General features: G+C 50.3%; 1 protein-coding gene across 1 annotated transcript in view; it reads left to right on the plus strand.

Annotated features, from left to right (window-relative positions):
• Positions 1-22206, plus strand: part of MYO18B (myosin XVIIIB) — a 218838-nt gene that overhangs the window by 35985 nt on the left and 160647 nt on the right. Inside the window, exons 12-15 of the mRNA XM_061169252.1 lie at positions 13044-13217; positions 16323-16413; positions 18171-18363; positions 21616-21696. Coding sequence (XP_061025235.1) covers positions 13044-13217; positions 16323-16413; positions 18171-18363; positions 21616-21696 — 539 coding nt within the window. The remainder of the gene's footprint in view (positions 1-13043; positions 13218-16322; positions 16414-18170; positions 18364-21615; positions 21697-22206) is intronic.

The raw sequence follows: 22206 nt of genomic DNA on the forward strand, positions 1-22206 counted from the left end.
TCCTCTGATGCCCCTAAAGACCCTTTTCCCACAGGAGAGTAAATCGAGGAGGAACTCGGAGCCCTTTTTGCAGCAAGAAACAATTCTCTTGTCTCGGGACCTCTTGGCTGCGTGAGATTAAAACCAGTCACGACCCTCTTCTCAGGAATGTTCCCTGAACAAAATCCTCCCGGGGTCTTGCTGTCCTGCATGTCAGCCCAAGGCTGGGAGTCACTTACCTGTGTTCTCTCCTTTAATTCCCACGGCAACCGTGACAGGTAGGGAGGGAATTCCCACTTGGCAGTTCAGGCTCCTGAGGCTCAGAGAGGTTATGTAACTTTGCCGAGGCCAAACGGCACCACGTGGTGGGGCCAAGGTTAAAATCAGTGCCTGTCTGCCTCCAAAGCTAGTGTCCTTCTCCTCTGTGAGGCTGCTCATCTGGCCCAGTCTTTGGGTGCATTTTGGGTGCTCGGACCTCCACCTCTCCTCTGAGAGCAGCTTCTCAGCTCCGTCCCAGTCTCCAATCTCCGTTCCTTCATCTGGAAGGGCATCCGCTAAGCAGAACCGAGGCAGGAGAGCTCGGAATCGAGGCTAACAGCATGGGCTCTGGGGCCAGGCAGACGTGTGTTTCACCCCAGTTCTCCTGTGTGATCTGTGACTCTCTTCACCTCTGAGGCTCAGTGTCCTCATCTGTAGATTGGGGATAACAGTCCTTGGGAGGCTTAAATTATTCAGTTCGAATGTGTAAAGCTCGGCCACCCTTGTTGTTATTGCTATTATTATTGTTAATGGAAAACCTGCCCACCATCCAGGCATTTCCCCGGCAAAGCTTTGAGTCTACAAAGATGACTCGGGCTGGTCTTTAATCCTCTCCAATCCCTGTGGTCCCGTAGCTGTAAGAGACGTACACCCTCCCTAGAAAGTATGAGACTCTTTGTCACTCTGCCCGCTGTCCCTCATTACTCCATAAAAATGACAGTACTGTTCAGAATCCAAAATAACAAGGATGCGGTATCTGCCTTGATGGCCGAGTTGCTTTGCTTTCCTTTGGCTCTGAAGGCTGATGGGAGGTTTAATTTGTTTGTCTTTTACTAAATTTGCCAGTCTACTTGTTGCTGACCCCATTGCCTAATATATGATGCAGTCGGGCCCATGTATAACCCAGGAGGGGCCCTGTAATGGAGTGATGGAGGGAGGCTGCCAGTCGGCCACCACTCCGCGCCTGTTCTAATAAAGACATCAGTCCCTGAATGGATGGGGCCGTAACTCGGGGAGCCCGGAGGGGCCCGCAGGAAGAAGAGACGATTGTAATGATGACGGGAACCCAGCCCCCTACCTTCTGCTGGGAACCCGCCCACCCCCCCCGACATCTAGCAGCCAGGGGAGTCCGTCCAAGGATAGGAGGAGGTGGCCTGATGCTCCCCAAGCCCGGATAAGACCCTGAGCACAGAAGATCACGGGGAGTAGTAACAGTGATGCTGTCAACGCAAAGCAATCACCATATATTCAAGCACTTTACTCTTTTTATTGTTTTAAAATAACTGTACAAATAATACTGTAAAGTTGTCTTCCTATGAAAAATGGAAACAATACAGACGAACACAGAATGTCGAAAGCAGGTCCCCCCGACTCCCTTGATCCTCCTGACCTCAAAGGTGACCGTTGTTAAGGTGCAAAGGTGACATTTATTACAACTGATGAGCCAGTACTGATACACAGTTATTAACTGAAGTCCCCAGTTTACCTTGGGGTTCGCCCTTGGTGTTGTACATTCTCTGGGATTTGACAAGTGTGTCATGTCATGTCGTGTGTCCACCATGACCGTGTGATCCAAGCTAGTTCCACTGCCCTAACAGGCTGGCTTTTTTTTTTTTCTCTTAAACTTTTTGATTTGAAATCATCATAGATTCATAAGTAGCTGGAACAGTAACACATCGAGTCCCTGACCCCTTCCCCCAGTTGTGGCTGCGGACGTGGCTGCAGTCCCTCTCAAAAGCAGAGAGTGGCCGTGGCTGTGTCACTGTGTCCCCAGTGTAGGCCTCACCCTCAGGCCTTCTAGACTGAGCACGAGCTACACCTGTGCACGTGACAACTACGGGGGTGGCTGGCTGGCGCTGTTACAATATAAACAAGTTCACACCGGCTCCATTTCCACGTGCTCTGCTTCTCCCCGTGCCGGCGCGGCATGGGCCTCTCTGCCCGTGGCTCACAGCAGCGCCCCTTGTTCTCTCCCTTAACTGCAGGGCTTGCCTGGCGAGGGGGCCTCAGTCGATGTCGCACTTCTCCAGCTGATGAGCGTTTGGGCAGTCTCCTGCTTTGGGGGGTTCTAAACTGCGCCACGTGGGCATACATCCCTGTATGTGGAGGCGGTGCAGGGGTGAGCGTTCTGGAGCCATGGTGGCCTGGGCCTGGGCCTGCTGGACCAGGGGGCGTGTTTGAGGTTGAACATTTCCATGGACACGGCTCGATTCCCCTACCTGTATTCACAAGGGTCGGCTCACTGCAGCCTCACAAGCCTGGGGGGGATGTGAGACTGGAGTCTGGCTCTCTGAACACCTGGGCCGTGGCTGCGTTCATGCTGCTCCATCCCCCCCCCCCGCCCCCGCCCCCGCGGCCTCCTTTTCTTCATCCTCCTCCTCCTCCCCCACTCGCCCTCTTCCCCCTCCGCTCCCCCCTTACTGCTCTCCTTCCTCTCTCTCCTCTCCCTCCTTCTCTCTTCCTTTTCTTCTTCTCCTCTATGCCTATTGGATGGTAGGCCCTCGGCAACGCCGTTCTTACATTCCAAGACAAAACTTCCGTCTGATCAAGGGAGGGAGACCCAGACAGGCACGTTGGAGACGCCAGGAGAAAATTCTAGGCAGGAGACACCCAAAGTTCAGAGGGGTCAGCCCCGCCCAAGGGGTCCTAGGGCCTGGGACCCTTGAACCGAATCTCCCAAAGAGAGCGGAAATCAGGGAGGATGCTCCAGACAGAAGAGTCTCGGTGAGCAGAGGTGTGGTGGCCCGAGCAAGGCCTGGGGCCTCCGTGTCCCCGTCTGCGAGGCGCCAACCTCAGACCCCGGCACCGGTGCTGCGGGATTGAGGGAGGATTACCACGTGGCCCTAGAGCAGGCCCCGCAACCCCGGGGCTGGTCCCTGCCTGGGCCCTGTCCTCCGCCTGCCTTCCCGTGCCCACAGGCCCCCAGCTGGTGGCTTGGCTCCCTGCCCGACAGCTGCCGCAGCCGGGCCTATTCTGGGCCACAGGCAAGGATTGATTCTGCATTTTCTAAGGCATATTGAATTCATTTGTTAAGCTGGAATGGCGGCTGTGGGATGTAAACAGTTATATTATAAAAGCCACAAACCCCTGAAGTGGCTGATGCTAGAAGGCTTCCCTGCCGGCAGCCCCGGGCTTCAGGAGGGCAGGGGGAGGAGGATGGAACCCCCGAGAGACCCGACTTCAGGTTGGCTTAGCCACTCTTGCTGGGTGGCCCTGCAAAAGCCCCTCCCCTCTTTCTGGCCTCTGTTTCCCATAAGTAATAACAGCAGCTGACATTTATCCAGTGCTTACAAGGTGCAGGTACTATTCTAAGAGCTTTGGCCATCTCAATGATCCCCTGGAGTAGGCACCATTACCCCATTTTACAGATGAGGAAACTGAGGCTCAGAGAGGGGAAAGGACTTGCCCAATGGGGATGATGGACACTCTCTGGTGTCTCTTTTAGCCTTGCTCATCAGAGACTCCAGGAGGCTGTGACTCAGTGAGGACCTCACCGTACATGCATGTCTCACCCTTCAGTGACAGAGCATAACAATACTGCTGACAGCAATGATGATGATGCTAATGATGGGATTAGTAACCGTTACTGTTTCCTGAGAATCTGCTCTCTGCCAGGCTTGATTTAAGTTATTTAAGCTGTGCATGGTTATTTTATTTAATCCTTGTTAACTCTATATGGTGGGTTATACCCATCTTATGGGTGAGTCAGTGGAGGCTCAGAGAGATAAAGGCAATTATCTAAGGTCCTGGACTCAGCAAGGGGAGGAGCTCAATTTGGGACCGAGGAGTTGTGTCTTTGAAGCCTTTCTCCCTATTCTTCATGCGACGTTCTGCTGGATGGTCCACAGTGGTCATCAATAAATGGGGAATTAGTAATCATACCTTTTCATATGGTTCTTACACTGATGAGATTAAGTGCTTAGCACAGGGCCAGGCATGTGGTGAGTACTCCGGAAACACCAGCTGTTGTTCCTGGGCTTCCCTTGGGCCCCAGCTTCAAAGGAGACAGTGTGATAAGTTGAGGGACCCCTGCTCAGTCTACCTTGGTGAGGGACCCTTGAATATGGAAAGAATGTTGGACTGGGGGCCAGCCAGAGCCGGGTTTAATCCTGGCTTCTGCCTCACTAGCTGTGTGACCTCACACAGGTCACTCACCGGCTGAGCCTTTGCTCCTGCAGTTCCCCCAGGTGATGAGTGACGCCTTCGACTGAGGTCTCCCTGATGACTCTGCTTCTCAGGTCGGATTACCTGCTCTGGGGACACTCCCAGGCAGTTTCACACCCAGTGTCTTGTTTCATCCTTATAATGACCCATTGGGAGAGGAACCATCCCATTGTACAGATGTGGAAACTGAGGCTCAGAGAGGTGAGATTTCCTGTTTGAGATCTTGCAACCAGGCGGAAACTGCCTTTGGATGCCCAACCTCTGGTTCTTTCCACAACTGCCCACCATCCCAAAGATGCCATGCCTTTCTCCTTAAGCCTCTTGATCAAATTAGTCCAGGAGACCCCTACCCATGCTCCCCTTCTCCTGTCAACTCCCGATGCACATTGGCATACTCAAGGTTAGAGCAGTCCTGCAGGGAAGCAGCCCATTTTGGTTGGTTTAATTGGATGCCGCCCCAGCTGATTTGTCCAGCAAGCCCTCTTTGTCCAGAACGCTAGAGCATCAGGGGTGGTCCAAGTGTTGTCTTTCCAGTTGATAGGGCGTGAGCAGTGATTTATGTTGGATTATGAGTGACTCAGCAGCGATTTATTGACGGCTTGTTGGCCAGGCCTTACGGGGTGCGCTGACTGCAGATGGACAGGTGACTTTCTCTAAGGTCTGTCCAGGTTTGCAGGGCTGCGTGGCACCCGGGGGCAGCAGGAACAGGCGGGAGCCCTAAGATGCAGGAAGAGACTCAAAGTTTTGGCCTTTAACACAGTCCCATTTTCCAGGATCCCAGCAATTGAACTTGACCTGACGTCCCTGGGCAGAATTCTCAGAGTGTGATCATAATCCTGGACATTTATCCAGCAGATCCTGTGCTAAGCGATCTGCACCTGGAACCACGCTGACGCTTCACGAGGACTCCATGGGGTAGAGTCCCATTTTACAGGGGAGGAAACTGAGGCTCAAAGAGGTGACACGGTTTCCCCAACATCACGTGGCTTTTGGCAGCGGAGGTGGGATTTGAACCTGCGCAGTCTGTTTCTGGAGCGCTGCCTTTTCTCGTAGCACCCACAGCCTTTTAGGCTTGTCTGTTCCCTGCAGGTGGCCTCCTCCTTCATAGGCCTCCGAACTGTAAACCTCTGTGTGAGGAAATGTGAACCGGGTGCGCCGGCGTTATAAATAAGTCACATAACATTCAGTAGTTCAGCAGCAGCATGGCTACTGTCGGAAGGAGAAATAACTTGGTTATTAATAAATGCAGGAGGTCACAGTAATTGATAGCAATTGAACTCACGGTGCATGAGGGGAGAACAGTCGTGTTATTTTTTCCTCTTTCTCGGTTTTTTTTTTTGTATTGAGCATAAAGGGAAAAACCTGCCTTTGCAGGTGGATCTGAGGAGCTCAGAAACTACAGTTCCATAACTTTCCCTTACTCCTTTTTTTTCTTTTTTCTTTTTCTCGTTCCTCCTTTATTCATTCTTCTATTCAAATCCCCGCCTGCCTCTCACCAGCAGAGTGATCTTGGGCAAGTGACTCAGGTAAAGCAGTTTGCCCGCGGTCACCTGGTTAATCGAGGGCTCTCTCAGCTAAGCCAGTATTTCCTAAACCGGTGTCTCCTGGGACATTAGATCAAGATACTCTATAAAAGCATTCCAAGGCCAAATAAGTCTGAACAGAACATCCCCTTCTTGGAGCTTCATATGATATACTTTAAAGGCTCTGAGATGGCCCAAAGTTAAGAAACTTGTTTCACCAAAGCGATGCCCACATTAGTATAATGCAGAATTCATTTTTCCCCCGTGACGCTGATGAACGTTCCATGGAACAACCGCTATGAGGAGGCCCTTTGGGAAACTCTGAGCCCCAGCCGTGTGGCTTCTGTGCCCCGCTCCATATCCCTTTGGCCACCCGGGGAGTTTCTGACTCAGCCCTGCCCTTGGTAGCACATTGGCTGGGGCCAGGCCTCACCTCAGATGTGCAGATGGCTTCTGAATGATAGACAAAGGCGCACACACAACAGAGCAGCGTGCCAAGAACTTGGCTCCCTTTCAGAGACCCTTCTGAGGCCCTCTCTGAGCCTTGGCACTTTAAATGGGTGCAGCTGCTGAGACAAGGGTTCAAGGGGTAGACTTTCATGTGGGAGGTGATCCCAGGAAGTCCTGGGAGGGGCGTGAGGAAGGGAAGTAGGGAAGGAAGGCAGCCAAAAAGAGTCACCAAAACCAGCTGCCGCCGTGGGCAACTGGGGCTCCATCCCACTAGGGACCTCTGGGGGGCAGCATAGAGCACGCACCCGAGTTATCGCACTCAGAGGGCCTTACCTTCGTCGCGCCGGGAATGTTAATCCGTGCCACATCCTCCCATGCCCTGTTCTTCAGCAAATGCCAGCACGAGAGAAGGCCCTCAGCTGTAGGGCGCACAGTGAGCGTCAGGGGGTACTGTGGAGAAGCAACAGCCCTGCTCTGGTCCGCCCACCATGTTGCCTTCTGAAGTCTGCCCCTGTTTCCTTTTGACCTGACCTACAGCCCACGTGTGTGCTCAAGCTAGGTCTAACATGGGATGTTGGAGTACCAGAGCCGCCCTTAACCCCATGCCATGACCTGGGGGTCCGGGGACCTAGACTCAAGTTCTAGCTCAGCCGTTTACCAGCTGTGTGACTCAGGGCAGGGCGGTGTCCCTTTCTGGGTCTTGGTGGCCTCTACTATAAATCAGGCCTAACAGTATTCAGCCTGCAGATCTCGCAAGGCAGTTGGGAGATCAGCCAAGGTCATACAAGCGTTCTCCCGCTCCGTATAGACATGTCCAGGTGTGCATCCTCCAGGCCATGGTGAGGTGCATGGGCCATTTGCTACTGAGCATAATAATAGAACTGGTATTTGCAAGTAGTTCTTTAATACAGAACTGTTTCAAGGGTGGGCGGTCTTATCAGACATGCATTGTATTTATGTAAATCCAGCCACGCAAAGGCAAATGTGAGGCCAGTGGTTACAGATACATATTTTTTCATATGTCATGGGCCCTAAAGGCAAGCCACCCATTTCCTTTGGTGGTCCACTGGAGGGGAAGCTGGCAGTGTTGGACTTAGGGAAATATGCTACAGTACTGTACAATTTAAGAGATCCTCAAGGGTAATTTTAAGGGTACTTGATATTTCACCTTAGACTCTGGTTTCAGAACAATACCCCCTTATGAGAGAAAGCTCCTCTGCACGGGCCCATGGTTAGCATATTGAGAGCTGGAGTGAGAAGGCTTGAGTTCAAATCCTGCCTCTGCCACTTACCAGCTGCATGACCTTGGAAGGTCACCCTCTCTGCGGCTCAGTGTTCTCATAAGTCAAGGGGCGATATTAGCATTGACCTCGTAGGGCTGCAGGGAGGGTTAAATGAGGCAGTGGTGTCCAGTGCTCAAGCCCAGTGCCTGGCCCTGGGAAGGGGTACTGTTGGTGCTGCTGTCTGATGCTGTGATGTTAAGGTCGCCTTTGTAATACTGTTGGGCGTTTGCGTTCTGATTCTTTTTTCTTGGATGGGTGAGACAGAGGATAGGTGACGGGTGGGGCACCAGGGAGCATTTCCTGTGGGTCACCATCACATGTCCTTGTGTGATGTTTGCAGAAGAAGAGGCAGAGGATTCCTAGATGGTGTGCATGAAAGCCTATCGCAGAGCTGAACCCTGGGCCCGCCTGCCACGGGGTCCTGTTTCCCACCAGTGACCAGCAGAATGGCTGCAGCCAAACGCATATGCCTGAAATGGTCTCTGCACTTGGCGTTGGGATCATTCTGGGCACAGCCTCCTCGCCTCCTGCTGTATGGCAAGAAAGCATCCTGATAGAGTGTGTGATCCCCTATGGGGTGGGCTACGAGGCTGGGAAAAATCCACAGACCCTCCCCTCCAAGATTTTTTTGGTGCTCTCTCTCTGTTTCCATCTCTGGCTCGTTGCCTCTCCCCCTCTGTGTCTCTCTGCCTCTCTCCCTTTTGTTTTATCTTCTATTTGACCTTTCCTGTTAGAGAAGGCGGCTCTAAGGTTCAGATGGGCTGGTTTGTGGGGGAGAGGGAAAAACAGTGTTTCTCTCTCCCAAATCTTGGAGATCTGCCACTTTGGGCAGGGCTGGCCATCAGTGAGAAACGTTAATTTCGTCGTTGACTCCTTGTTTCATTTCATCACTCACCGTATTAATGTTTATTGAACGCTTCCTGGTGCCAGCTCTCTTAGGCCAGAGCAGTGATCACACAGACCTCTGCTGGCACAGAACAGCGGGCGGCTGCACACGGTGTGACATCAGCACGGGAGGGTGGGACTCCCCCTCTGCCCCTCACTCCTGGAACCACCTTGGACAGGAGATGAGACCTTACCTACTCCGTTCCATATCTGAATGATCTCAGGGGCTTAGAAGAGGAAAGCGAGGAGGCGGGGGGAAGTGCTAGCACAGTGCCTGGCACACGGCACACGCTCCCTGCTTGGTGGCTGTCCTCGTTCGTTTGGTGGTGGCTTCACGGGGGCTGGAGCCCTCTGTGTACTGGCATCTCCGACCTCGGTGGCATCCCGAGGATAGCTCTGTCCCCGGCTTTGGGTAGGTTGGCGGGAAGTGCTGAGCCCAGCGTGTGTCCGCCTTTCCTTGGAGGAGAAACGACCTCGGTGGGCTCAGAGTCCCTGGGCGTGACTGGCATCCGGAGTTCACCAGTTCGCTATCCCTTCCACACATGCTCTCCGTGAAGCAACAGACAGATCTGCCGGAGGAGTCCCTGCAGCCCCAGGACAGGGCAATCCGGGTTGGGGTGAATGGTGCCCTCCCTGGTTTTGCAGGTGGAGAAGGGAATTCAGATTTGTTCAGCACCTTCTCAGGGCCAGGTGCTCTGCTGAGAACCTCACGTGCCACCATCTCGCCCAGTCCTTGCAGCCCAGCGAAGAGGTGTTTGAGGTTTTATGACTCCGTTTTGCAGATGAAGAAACTGAGGCTCAAAAAGGCCGTGAGACTGGTCCAAGGGCTGCCAGCTGGGAATGACGGGAACGGGACGCAGACCCTGTCTGCTCCGGTGCCTGTGTTCCTGTCCAGTCCCCTTTCTCCTCACCGCAGGTGCTGCCCCAGGGTTCTCAGCCTCCACTGAGAAGGCGTGGCCTCCACCCAGGTCTGGACAAAGATGGAGGGGCCCATGGGGTTGGATTTGGTGCCTGTACAGCCTTCGGGAGCTGGAAGCAGAAATACATTTTCCCGGCAGACCTCCCGTGTGCCTCCTGGGTTTCACCAGCGGGATGCTGCTCAGCGCATTTGGAAATATGCCCCTTAAGTCAGGCGGGACCTAGAGAGTCCTGCCCAGTCCATTTCCTGCTCCTCTTTTCAGAAACAACCATTGCTGAGCCCCTTCATGAGCTCTCCCCAGCTCAGCGAGGCTATAGGTCACTGTGGGCAGAGTGTGGGAGACTGTTTCAGAGGCTGGCAGTGGAGGTGATGGGGCAGGAGAGGGGCAGGACGTTGCCCACCTAGACAGTCATCTCCTGTTTAATTCACTTTCAACCCCATCACAGGAAGAAGGAAATCTCATTCAGGGCTAGTAGCCTTTAACTCCTCTCTGTAATACTTGCTAATCTCCCTTTTTCAACAAAGAGAAAGCAGACCTCAGACTCCCAGGTAACTGTATCTAATTAGAATCTAATGGTATTTCTGTACGCATATTGTATTTATTTCTACTTTCTATTTGTGGCAAGTGATAGCAGTGTTGGTTCAAAAACTGGCCCCCACTGTGGTGGAGGGCAGGGAGAGACTGAAGAAGGAGGCAGCCGCTCCAGATTGGTGGGTGGCAGGTGTAATATGCAAGGGAACTGACATACAGGGCTTGTCTTGGATGCTGCAAGAAGGGTAGGTCTCCACCCCCGCCCGCCAGAGTCTTAAAGTTTATAGAGGCCGGAACTGGGCTCAGTCACGGAGACCTTCTGGATGGTCTCAGTAACACCCCGCTCTCTCAAGGCTGTGCCCTCGTAACAGCTCCCACCGTGGGAGTGGGGGAGGGGCTGGATGTATATTCCAAGGGCAGGGGAGGGGGTGAGGAGTTTCTAATTGCCCAGGGCCAGCTCGCAGGTCACCTGGTGGTCATATCCTCTCAAGGACCTCCTTCAACAAATGGGTTCTTGTTTAAGTTAGTGCTATAACATTTCCTTTCACAAGGTATTTATGTACGTGAAAAAGATTAGTGATTCCATTTAAAAGAAAGTCCTATCTAAGGACACAAGGATTTGACAAATTTCCTAAAGGTGACATTGGAAGGATTGATTTTGGGGAAATAGTTCTTCCACTTAGTCTGATTTCTGGTGACTTTTCCGAATCAGTTTTCTCATCTGTAAAATGGGAATAATACTGCTTTCGAGGACTTTTGTGAAGATTCAATAATAGTAATAATAATAATAAGTAATTACAACTTGCATGTATTGAGTTTTTTTCTGTGTCACACCTGGAATTCCAAGACAGGCTTTCTGACTCCAAAAGCCATGAGCTGAACAAAGATGACATGTTGAATAAAATGGGGTCACTGAGTGGTAACTGCTATCATCACCATCACCACCATCATCATCATCACCATCACCACCACCGTCATCATCATCATCTCATCATCTCCACCATCACCTCCACCATCATCACCACGTCATCACCACCATCGTTGTTACCTTCTTCACCATTTTTTAAAGTGGCAGGGGACTTTCCTGGTGGCTCAGTGGTTAAGAATCCGCCTGCCAATGCAGGGGACATGGGTTCGATCCCTGGTCCGGGAAGATCCCACATGCTGCAGAGCAACTAAGCCCATGTGCCACAACTACTGAGCATGCGCTCTAGAGCCCGTGAGCCACAACTACTGAAGCCCACGCACTCTAGGGCCCACGTGCCGCAACTACTGAACCTGTATGTTGCAGCTACTGAAGCCCATGCACCTAGAGCCCATGCTCTGCAACAAGAGAAGTCACTGCAATGAGAAGTCCAAGTACCGCAACGAAGAGTAGGCCCTGCTCACCGCAACTAGAGAAAGCCTGCGCGCAGCAACGAAGACCCAATGCAGCCCAAAAAAAAAAAAAATTAATTAATTAAAAAAGAATAAAAATAAAGTGGCAGGACTTTTTTACTAGCCATGTAACCTCTCTGATAAAGCTGAGATTCAATCTTTAAAATGGAGGTAATAAAATGCTGTTCTTGAGATAATCAGTGCTGAATAACTGGCATGTAGGAGGACTGGATAAGCAGTGGCCAGAGCTCCTTCTTCCTGGGTATTGTCAAGGCCCCAGATAAAGTCTTTTTCCAAATTTCCAAATTTTTCTTAAACCAGGCAGATTCTTTAAGATGTCTGTTTGAAGAATTGGGCCCTTATGATCTCTTTCTCATGGATTGAGAAATCTCTGTTGGCAGCTGTGATTCTTATTTCAAAGAAGGAAACACATTTATGGGAAGATAGGAGTTGGGAGAAAATTACTTAAGGATGGAACTAGTGTTTGCTTTAATAAGTCATTATTTTTTAAAATTTGGATTACAAAGTTAGTGCAGAACCACTGCAGAAAGTTTGGAAAATAAAAAATTCCCCTACCCTGTAATTGTTCGTATTTGGATATATTTCCTTTTTGTTATTTTTTTTAATAGTAGTTTAGAGTGATTTACACAATTGATGTCATACTGTGGCGTGATTTTCTAGCCCATTTCATTTAACATTTTGAATATAAGAATTGACCATGTTGTACGGTCTTTGTTGCTGATATTAAGTGGCATTATAATAGTCCATAGAGAGGTTCCCCATTGCTTCTCCAACCTCGTCTGGTTACTCCCCTCCCCGCTTACATCCCAGCCACGCTGACCTTCTTGGCACTTCCCTAACACATCATGCTCATTCCTGCCTCAGGGCCTTTGCACCACCTCCTCCTTCTGCCTCTAAAGCGCTTCCCTGGTTCTTTGTGTGACCAGCTCCTTCTCATCTTTCATACCCCCAGTCCACCTATCACATGCTCTTATAGAGCCGCCTCTGACCACCATGCATCCATAGCCACTCCCTCAGTTTCTCTTGACCCCATCACCCTGTTTTCTTTTCTCCTTAGAGGGAAAAAATAATTTTATAATTTCATCACCTGAATTATTTATTTATTTGCTTACTTGTTTATTGTCTCCCTCTCTCAAAAGACTGTAAGCTCCGTGAGGGCAGACGCTTTGTCTGTCTTGCTCACCACCGATTTCCCAGAGGCTGACACAGTGCCTGTCCCATAGTAAGGGCTCCAGAAATATGTATTGAATAAAGAGGAGGGTGGTTAGATGGTTGGATATGTGGCTGGGTGGGTAGTTGAGTGGCTAGGTTAGTGGGTGGCAGGGGTGGTGGTTGGATAGGTCAGTGGGTATGTGGGTGGGTAAGTCATACTCTTACTGACCATTCCCCAGTCCCACGTTTAGAGTGTTCCCCATGATATTTTTAATTGCTTTGGGAAAGTGAGCAATGCAAATGGCAGGGAAATAGGACAAACATGTCTCTTGGGAAAGCGTCTCCTGCCCAGGGCCATCAGCTGGGGGCCCAGGCCTGGGCAGTTGTTCAGGCTCTTGCTGAGGGTGGGAGGTGGCGAGATTCTCCGAGGTGTTCTTGGACGCCCGCCCACCACCCGCCCAGGACCTCACCACCCTCCTCCTGCTCTGTCCCCTGCACAGTGGGCCGGAAGCAGTTCATGCACTTCGAGTCGGCCAACCACGCAGCAGAGGCCCTGGGCTGCGAGTATGAGGAGCTGAACACGGCCACCTTCAAGCACCACCTGCGTCAGATCATTGAGCAGGTGACGTCTGGGCCGAGCCGCCGGGGCCCGGAGGACGAGGAGGCCAGCTCAGGTACCGCGCTGCTGCCTCTCTGGGTGGGCTGTGTCCCTGCGGGGCCAGCCCCGCGGGGACACACCAGCATCCTTTCCCTATCCATCGAGGATTTACTGAGGGTCTACGGTGTGCAGACCTTCTGGGTGCAAGGGAAGCCACTCCCCTGGAAATGGGCTTGGCTCCTTCTGGCACCGTGCTTATGGTCAGATAGTTAGCTCTGCCCAGGGGTCAAAGGCTGCTGAAACCCAGGAGGGGGCCCTGTGCTGCAAAGAGGAGATGCTGTGGATGGTGCCAAGGGACCAACGCGTTTCCAGTGGATGTTGTATTTGCTGAGCCCCTACGCTGTAGACAGAAGACTCACCTTCCACTTTGAGGAACAGAAGTAAGGCCAGGATGGTTGGCCCAGCTGGGAGGACAGTAGATAAGGTTGGAGAGCTCAGTGGGGTCAGCTCACATAATAGTCTGTAAACTAGGGGTTTTCTGCTCAGACCAAGGGAAGCCATGGAGGCACACAGGCAGGGGAATGGCATGATTTGTTTTATTCTTCATGAAGCTCAGCCTGGAGGAAGATCAGGGAATGAGTGGGAATGGGTACAAGTCACCTTGGTGAGGTGATGGAGGTGGGAACAGATGGGATGAGGTGGACTAGTTCAAGGTCTAGTTTACAGTTAGAGCTGATGGCATGGGCCCTAGGTGGAAGCGAGGGGCCAGGACACCTTCTAGGACTTTGGCCTGAGCAGCAGGAGGAATGGGAGTGCTTGAAAAGACCTGGGGGAAAAACGGGAGCTTTGCACTGCACCTGCTAGAGTGAGGTCTGCTGAGTCCCAAGTCCGCAGCCTCTGCAGCCAGATGCTTTGGCTGCAGAAGGTGAGGGCGGAGGGACCCCTTGGAGCCCCAGGGTGCACTGAAAACCCTCTAAGAGTAGCTCTCCCAGAGACCACAGTGTCTGGGCTTAGTGGGTAGCACTGTTTGGAACTGTGGTTTTGGGGTCCATCTCTTAGAGGCCCCTCGGATTCCCGTGGCTGCTCCACCTGCCAGGGACTTCAGCTTGATGGCTGATGTCACTGAGACTCCACTGCCTTCCAGGTCTGTGCCCTGGTGTAAGCTGGGGTCTGCTTAATGGTTACAGCTCCTCTCGGACACAGGCACACACACATACCATGCACAGGCATGCGCACACACGCATGTGCGTGCACCGTCACGTGCACACAATGCACATATGCACACACACGCACACACGAGCACAGATGCATGCACACGCTGCTTGGTGAAGCTGAGTCACCCTCTCAGGCTGAGGTCTCAAGGGTAGACGTTAAGCAGGCAGGGGACCGGCAAGCTTATGAGAGATGCTGGGAGGCTGTGGGTTGCCTAGCAACGACCCAGGTTGGGGGCAGAGTTAAAGCAGGGACGGGAAATGCTTTGGGGTTGCAGTGGGCTGCCTGGAATGTACAAGCAGAACTGTTTCTCTAGGCACTAGTGCGTGCAGATTTGGAAATTGTGTTTCCAATCCTGTGGATGGAACCAAAACCTAAGGGTCAATATTTGTGATCTGAGCCCTCCACTCCTTATCCCGCTTTGCTCAGTGACCCCTAATCAAGGCTGGCTGTTCTAATGGGACCAGTGTGTGTGTTTGTACAAAATTGGGGCCGCCATTATAATGATTTTCTAAGCTTTTTTTATTCCTCCTAACACTATAGGCAGGCACTTTTCCATCTCATTCAATATTCTTCTAGACCTGACTTTAAGTATTCCTTTGTATGGATGGACTACAAATTATCTAACCCATTTCCTATTGTTGGATGTTCAGTTTGTCTCAAAAAAGTGATTTTTTTTTTGCCAATTTAAGCAACAATTGGGAGAACATACATACTTAGAAATCTTTGTTTCCCTGAATTATTTCATTAGAGTAAAATCCTAAGAGTGAAGTTATTAAGTCCAAGTATATGAACATGTTATAGCTTCTACTATAAAATTGCCAAATTTCCCTCTAGAAAGAGGGAACAACAGATATTTACTGAGCAACTGCTATGTGTCAGGAATTGGGGATTTGGAGCCAGCAAACCCAGAGGTAGTCCTCATCCTCAGGGCGCTCCCTGCCTGGGTGGCGGGGGGCGGAAATGCAGGTGAACGAAATAACCACAAAGTACATATGTGCTGTGGTCAGTGCTGTAAAATCAGGGTAGATCTGTCCTCCTGTGTCTGGTTTACTTCACTTAGCATGACGTCCTCCAAGTTCATCCATGTTGTAGCAAATGGCAGGATTTCCTTCTTTTTTTTTTTTTTTTTTTACTATTGAATAATATACTACTCACATCAGAAATCTCAAAAAGTCAAACTCATAGAGGCAGAGAGTAGAATGGTGGTTACCAGGGCGGTGGAGGGAGGGGGAAATGGGACATTTTGATCAAAGGGCACATAGTTTTATTCAAGATGAATAAATCCTAGAGGGTAGATGAATAAAATGATCAGTAGATGAATATCTCTACTGTACAGCAAAGTCCCTATAGTTAACAATACCGTATTCTATACTTAAAAATTTGTTAATTTTATGTTAAAAGTTCCTATCTCACGTGCGTGCACGCATACACGCATGCGTGCACGCACACACACACACAGAGGGAGGGAAGAAACTTTTAGATGTGATGGTTATGTTTGTGGTGTGTTTATGGTGATGGTGTCATGGGTGTATACTTCAAACTCCTCAGGATGTATACATTAAAAATGTACAGGTTTTTTGGTATGTCAATCATTACTTCAGTTTGAAAAATAAATAAAATTTTCAAAAAAGCAAGGTAGACCTGGGAATTGGCTTAATGGGTTGGTGGTGGTGGTCAAGGCAGGCTTCCCTGAGGAGGTGACATTGGGTTGAGCCCTGAGGGTTGAGCAGGAGATCACAATGGAGGTTAGGGAGGTAGGGCCAGGTTACACAGGACCCTGGAAGACTTGGTAAGACACTTGAACTTGGTCCTAAGAACGTAAGTAATTTCAGCAGTAGGGGGACGTGTGTGTGCGCGTTGGGGGAAGATGCGCTAAGGCCAGTAGTGATGGCATTGGAGCGACGTCCTCGGCCCCAGGCAAGGTCCTGACCACGGGGTGCCAACCCCCCCCTCTTCCCCACTGTAGGGCTCAAGATGACAGGAGTGGAGTGTGTGGAGGGCATGGCCTCGGGCCTGTACCAAGAGGTCTTTGCCGCCGTGGTCTCTCTCATCAACAGGTAATGGCAACCTTCTCCCGGTTACAGAGGCGGCCTCTTTGCAGTGTATGAACGAGCCCAAGCCCGGGGAGTTTAGCAGAGTGGGGTTTTGTTGAGCTGGAGAGGGGGTTGTTGAGCCACGTCTTACGGTGCTGGGTTTAAATTCCACCTTGGCCACCCGTGGGCTGTGTGACTTTGGCGAATCAGTTCACCTCTCTGACCTCCCCTTCTGCATCTGTAAAAATGGCTCTTTCCTTCAGGGTCACTGCAAGGATTAAAAGAAATCACTAAAAAATTAAACAATAAAGTAAAAAAAGAAGTAGTGTCTGTAAACAACTCTTCCTAATCGTGATCATAAAATACTGCAGGTATCTGCAGGTAGTACGGCCGGGAGCCTCTGTCCTCTACCGTGCTGAGTGCTGCTCTGAGCCCTGGGGAATCTTTAAGCAGTTCCAGTGAGGCCAAACCAGATCTGGGCCAAGGGCTTCCCTCCCTTCTCTGTGAAAGCGGGAGGCGTAATTAGGCTTCTGGCATCCTGTTAAGGGGAGGAGGCTGGCGTGTAGCAACAGTGCAAGTGGGGTTCTCCACAGACACAGAATCGGCTCCCTCTCTTGCTGCTGGAGTAATTACCCTCTGAGACCACAGACACATTATCTAGAAACCAGGGGGATCATGCGTGCTTAGGGGAAGAAGTATTTATTGGTGAACTGCCAGTGGAGGGTGGCTGCTTCAGCCTGCAGAGGGTGGCTGCTTCCTGGTTGGTTCTGGGAGCCTGCCTCCATAAAATGGGTGTATTGGTGATAATGATACCCACTGTCCTTACGTTTATGAGCACCTAGCAGGCGTCTGGCTTTCTGAACATTAACTGATTTAATCTTCATGCATGTCTATGTGGTGGCTGATCTTATTGGCCCCATTTTACAGATGGAAAACTTCAGCAAATAACAGCAAAGAGCTCAGGTTCAAACTAAGGGCCCTCCAAAGTGGTCATGCTGGTCATGCTAATGATAATAATAGCAGAAAACACTTACCGCTTTACCATGTTCAGAGCCGTGGATGTCTTACCACATCCAACCCTCCCAACAGCCTTCTAAGTTCATCTCCGTCATTAGCCCTTTCACAGCTGAGTTTCAGAGAGGTCAGGCAACTCTCCCAAGACACACAGCCCCTCCGTGGCTGAGCGAGGGTTGGAGCCCACATGTGACTTTCTCCAGAGTCTCTTAACTCCTGCTTTTTGATGTGAATAATCCCTTCTCTGTCCCCCTGATAGATTTGTCAAGAGGCTCCAAGGAGGTGATGGCTTGAGAGATCTTTGTAAACTGAGGCAGGCACTGAACAAAATTGTTTTTCTATAGCAGCGTGTCACTAAGCAAGAAAAGGAGACTATAGTCTTAACTTTATAGCCAATTCGTGGTGCGACTTTAAGCAAGTCATTTCTCCACTCTGGGCCTGGTAGAGAGAGCACGTTTCCTGAAGGCCTGTGGTGTCCGTGGGAGGCACTTTCCATACTTCAACTCCTTCTCTTCTTACTGCAGCCCCTGGGGTCATCCTACTCATCCCTACCACCATTTAACAGTGGGGGGAACCCATGCTCAGAGAGGTTAAGTAACTTTCCCAAGGTCACACAGCCTGCAAGTGGTGAGATCTGCTGGATCTGCAGACCCGCCCAGCATGCTGCTCCGGTTTCTCCATCTCTGTGATGCAGGGGTGCGGGAGGCTTGGACCAGTGGGGTTCTAAGAGTCCATGTCCTCTCGGGGCCCCTCTCCTTTCCCCCCAGATCCTTCTCCTCCCACCACCTCTCCATGGCCTCCATCATGGTGGTGGACTCTCCAGGCTTTCAGAACCCCCGGCACCAGGGCAAAGACCGGGCCGCCACCTTTGAGGAGCTGTGCCACAATTACGCTCACGAGCGCTTGCAGCTGCTTTTCTACCAGCGGACCTTTGTCTCAACGCTGGAGCGATTCCGAGAGGTACGGCTGGGCTGGGGCGGGGCCTTCGCAGGGCCTCAGTGAGGGCGTGAGGCTGGGCGGGGCAGGGGAGGGGGTGGTAGTCTGGTCCTCCGGTAGGTTTTAGCTTCATCCTGTCTGGTCCGTCGATGATTAAAACCCAAACTCCAGGCCTGGCTCCTGGGCCTCTGCTGCTCCCCTGTCTCCCTCTACAGCCCAGTCTCCAGCCACGGCCCCTGCGCCTTACAGTCCAGAACTTGGGGTTCCCCAGGCCTCGCTCCCACAGCTGTCCCTTGTTTGTGCTGACCTCTTCCTCCTCGCCCACATACCCAAGCTGAGTCCTCCTCCAACAGTTAGTTTGCATCTTCCCCGTGGAAGGCCCTTCGTGCCCGGTTGTGGGTGAAAATAGTGGGTTTGCACACCTTTTGGATCATAATGTGGGAGCATCTAGGAAAGGTGAAGATGCAGTTCCCTTTCTATGAGGCCCCCCGGAGAAACTCTGTATATGTGAACCAGGAAACCTGTACAGGCACGTCCCTGCCTGCCCTCCTTTACTTATACTTAAAAAAATTTTTTGAACTATAACATTTACACAGATGAGTGCCTGAATCAGAAGTGTACAGCTTAGTGAATTTGTCCAACCATGCACACTTATTGCAGCTACCACCCAGGATAAAGGGAGAGAACATCGCCAGCACCCCAGACGCCCCCTAGCATCTGCTCCCTCCTTCCTCCCTGAAGGGGACCCCTTTGGCTCCAGCAAGTGCTAATGGCAAAATATGAGAAATGATCATATTGTTTATTAGTAGGATAATGGGTATTGAAATTATGGTCATTTCTTTGGTTGGATCCCACACAGCAATAAACATGAAAACATCAATATGAATAAATCTTAAACACATGGCATTGCTGAGACCTGGGGTCTCACTCTAACTCTGTCACTTATTGGCTGTGTGGCCTTAGGAAAGTCACTCACCCTCTCTGAACCTCAATTTCATCACATGTAAAATAGAAATAGCAATACTCCTGTATCAGTTACCATTTCCCGCAATAATTCTGCATAATAAACTATCCCAACACATAGTAGCTTAAAAAATAACCTTTTGTTATTGCTCGCAGGTCTCTGGGTTGCCTAGGTAGCTCTTCTGGTCTTGGCTGGGAGAGCATGTGCCTGTGGTCAGAGGCAGGTTAGGTAGGTGGCTCTTGGCTGGCTCTCCCCTGTGTCTGGGGGTCAGCTGGCCATGAGCTGATCCAGGCAGCCCTTTGGCTAGGATGACTCACCTGTGTTCCAGGAGTGCCCTGTCCTCCAGCAGGTTAGCTCAGGCTGTTCTCGTGGCGCTGGGCAGGAGTCCAAGAGAGCGAGCAGGAGTGCTCAGGGCCCCTTGGGACCGAGACTTGGAACTGGCAACGTCACCTCTGCTGTATTCAGTTGATCACAGCAAGTCCAAGGCTGAGCCCTGACTCACGGGGCGGGGAAATGGCATCCAATTTTTGATGGGAGAAACTTCCATATCTGTACAGAGAGTGTGGATACGGGGAAGGGGAGAGGTGGCGGTTATTTTCACGATCATTTTTACCGTACTGCCTAAAGGCGCTATTTGGAGCATTTGATGAAGTGGGATAGAAAATGCATAATCTGTATTAGGCATTCCACATATGGTAGCAGCCATCATATTTCACTTATTTCTGATGATGAAAGTAAAACATGTTTTTTATTTAAAAACTGGAAAGTGCATATAAGCGTCAAGAAGCAGAAAACACAATCTCTTTTAGCCCCACCACCCAGAGGCAACCACTGTTACCACTGTCTGTATCTTATACCAGCCATTTTTCCATATATGGTCTTCTCTACAGATTTCCCATCCATCTGTACACACGAGTTTGTAGTGTTTTTCCTCATAGCATTATGTTATTCACATTTCCTCACTCCATTCACAGCTCTTAGTAAGGATGCATGTTTGTGGTTATGTCTGATTCTATCTGAACTCTCTTTTGGCCGTCTGGGTTATTTCCACGTTTATGCTGTTATAAACAACACTGTGATGAACATCTTTGAGCATAGCATTATCTGGATGTTTCTGGTTATTTTTATATGCCAACTGTTATTATCCATAGTTTTTTTGCTCCATCCAGCACCCAGCACTCAGCCCAGCACTTATTAGGTACTCAGTAAATATTAGAAAAGTTTGCCCTGAATTATCAGTTCCTGATAAAGCTCTCACCATGATTGCTGACCACCCTGACGAACAATATTAGGATATTATTGGGATGCTGGTTTGTATCCTTTCTTCTCACACAAAGGCTAAGGGGTGATGATAAAAAACAAATAAACAAAGAACCTAATTAAAAATGGGCAAAGGAGTTGAATAGATATTTCTCCAAAGAAGATATACAGATGGTCCATAAATACACGAAAAGATGTTCAGCATCACTAGTTCAGGGAAATGCAAATCAAAACCACATTGAGATACGATTTCACACCCACTAGACTAAAAAAAGTAAGAAGTGTTGGGGAGGATGTAGAGAAGCTGGAACCCTTGTGCACAATAAAAATGGTGCAGCTGCTGTGGAATACAGTATGGTGTTTTCTCAAAAAATTAAAAATAGATCTATCATTTGATCCAGCAATTCCACTTCTGGGTATCTACCCAAAAGAATTTCAAGCAAGGTCTTGAAGAGATATTTGTACGCCCATGTTCACAGCAGTATCGTTTGTAATAGCCAAAAGGTAGAAGCAACCCAAGTGTCCGTCAGTGGATGAATGGATAAAGAAATGTGATCTATTCACACAAGGGGCTATTATTCAACCATAAAAAGGAAGGAAATTCTGACACATGCTACGACTGGATGAACCTTGAGGACATTATGCTAAGTGTGCAATAACCCAGTCACAAAAGGACAAATCCTGTACGATTCTGTTCATACGAGATATTTATAGTAGTCAGATTCATAGACACAGAAATAGGGAGAGGGAAATGGGGAGTTAGTGTTTAATGGGTGCAGAGTTTCAGTTTTGCAAGGTGAGAAACGTTTTGGAGATGGATGGTAGTGACAGTTACACAACAGTGTGAATGTACTTTACACCAATGAACCATGCACTTAAAAATGATTTAAATGTTAAATTTTATGCCACGTCTACTCTTACCACAATTAAAAAATAATGATAAAAAATGGCCAAAGTGTGACGATGAGTCCTCACTTTTCTTTCCTCCTTCAGAAGCTTCTTCCCCTTCAGCTCATGGAAGGAGCTAACACTGAACTTCTGTGACTTTCTAGGAAGATGTTCCTGTGCAGTTTGACCTCCCGGAGCCGTCCCTGGGGACCACGGTGGCTGCTGTGGATCAGAGTCCCTCGCAGGTAACACGGCCTCTCAGATGCCGCACGGCCTTTTTAGAAATCCTGGCAGATTTGAGCCTTTGAGCTACTATATCTCAAAGCTGCCTGCACCTAGCATGACCCAGGGATTGTTAAAAACACTGACGCCTGGGGCCCACTCCCCGATTCTGCGTTGATTGGTCTGGGGGGTGTGGCCTGGGCAAAGAATATTTAAATCCCATCAGGTTGAGAATCTGAGTCTGCGTCTTAGAACGCACCCACACCTGGACTGTGGTCTGAGCTGAGGGGAGTCCAGGGCCGGTGCCCAGAGGTCTCCAGCCACTGTCACCTGGAAAGATGGGGTGTTCAGACGATGGTGCTGTGCCCAGCAGAGACCGGGACAGTAGGGGCCCCTGGGGGATGGAGAGCGGGGGTGATGGTGGATCCAGGCTCTTGAGCTCCTTGGAGGCAGACAGGCTTTAGTTTGGGGGATACCTGAGTCTTTATCTCCCTTTCCCCAGCCCCAGACCCCACTGTGCTGACCCCAGATCT

Source organism: Eubalaena glacialis, chromosome 15 (assembly GCF_028564815.1).
Source record: "Eubalaena glacialis isolate mEubGla1 chromosome 15, mEubGla1.1.hap2.+ XY, whole genome shotgun sequence".
In the NCBI taxonomy this organism is placed as follows: domain Eukaryota; kingdom Metazoa; phylum Chordata; class Mammalia; order Artiodactyla; family Balaenidae; genus Eubalaena; species Eubalaena glacialis.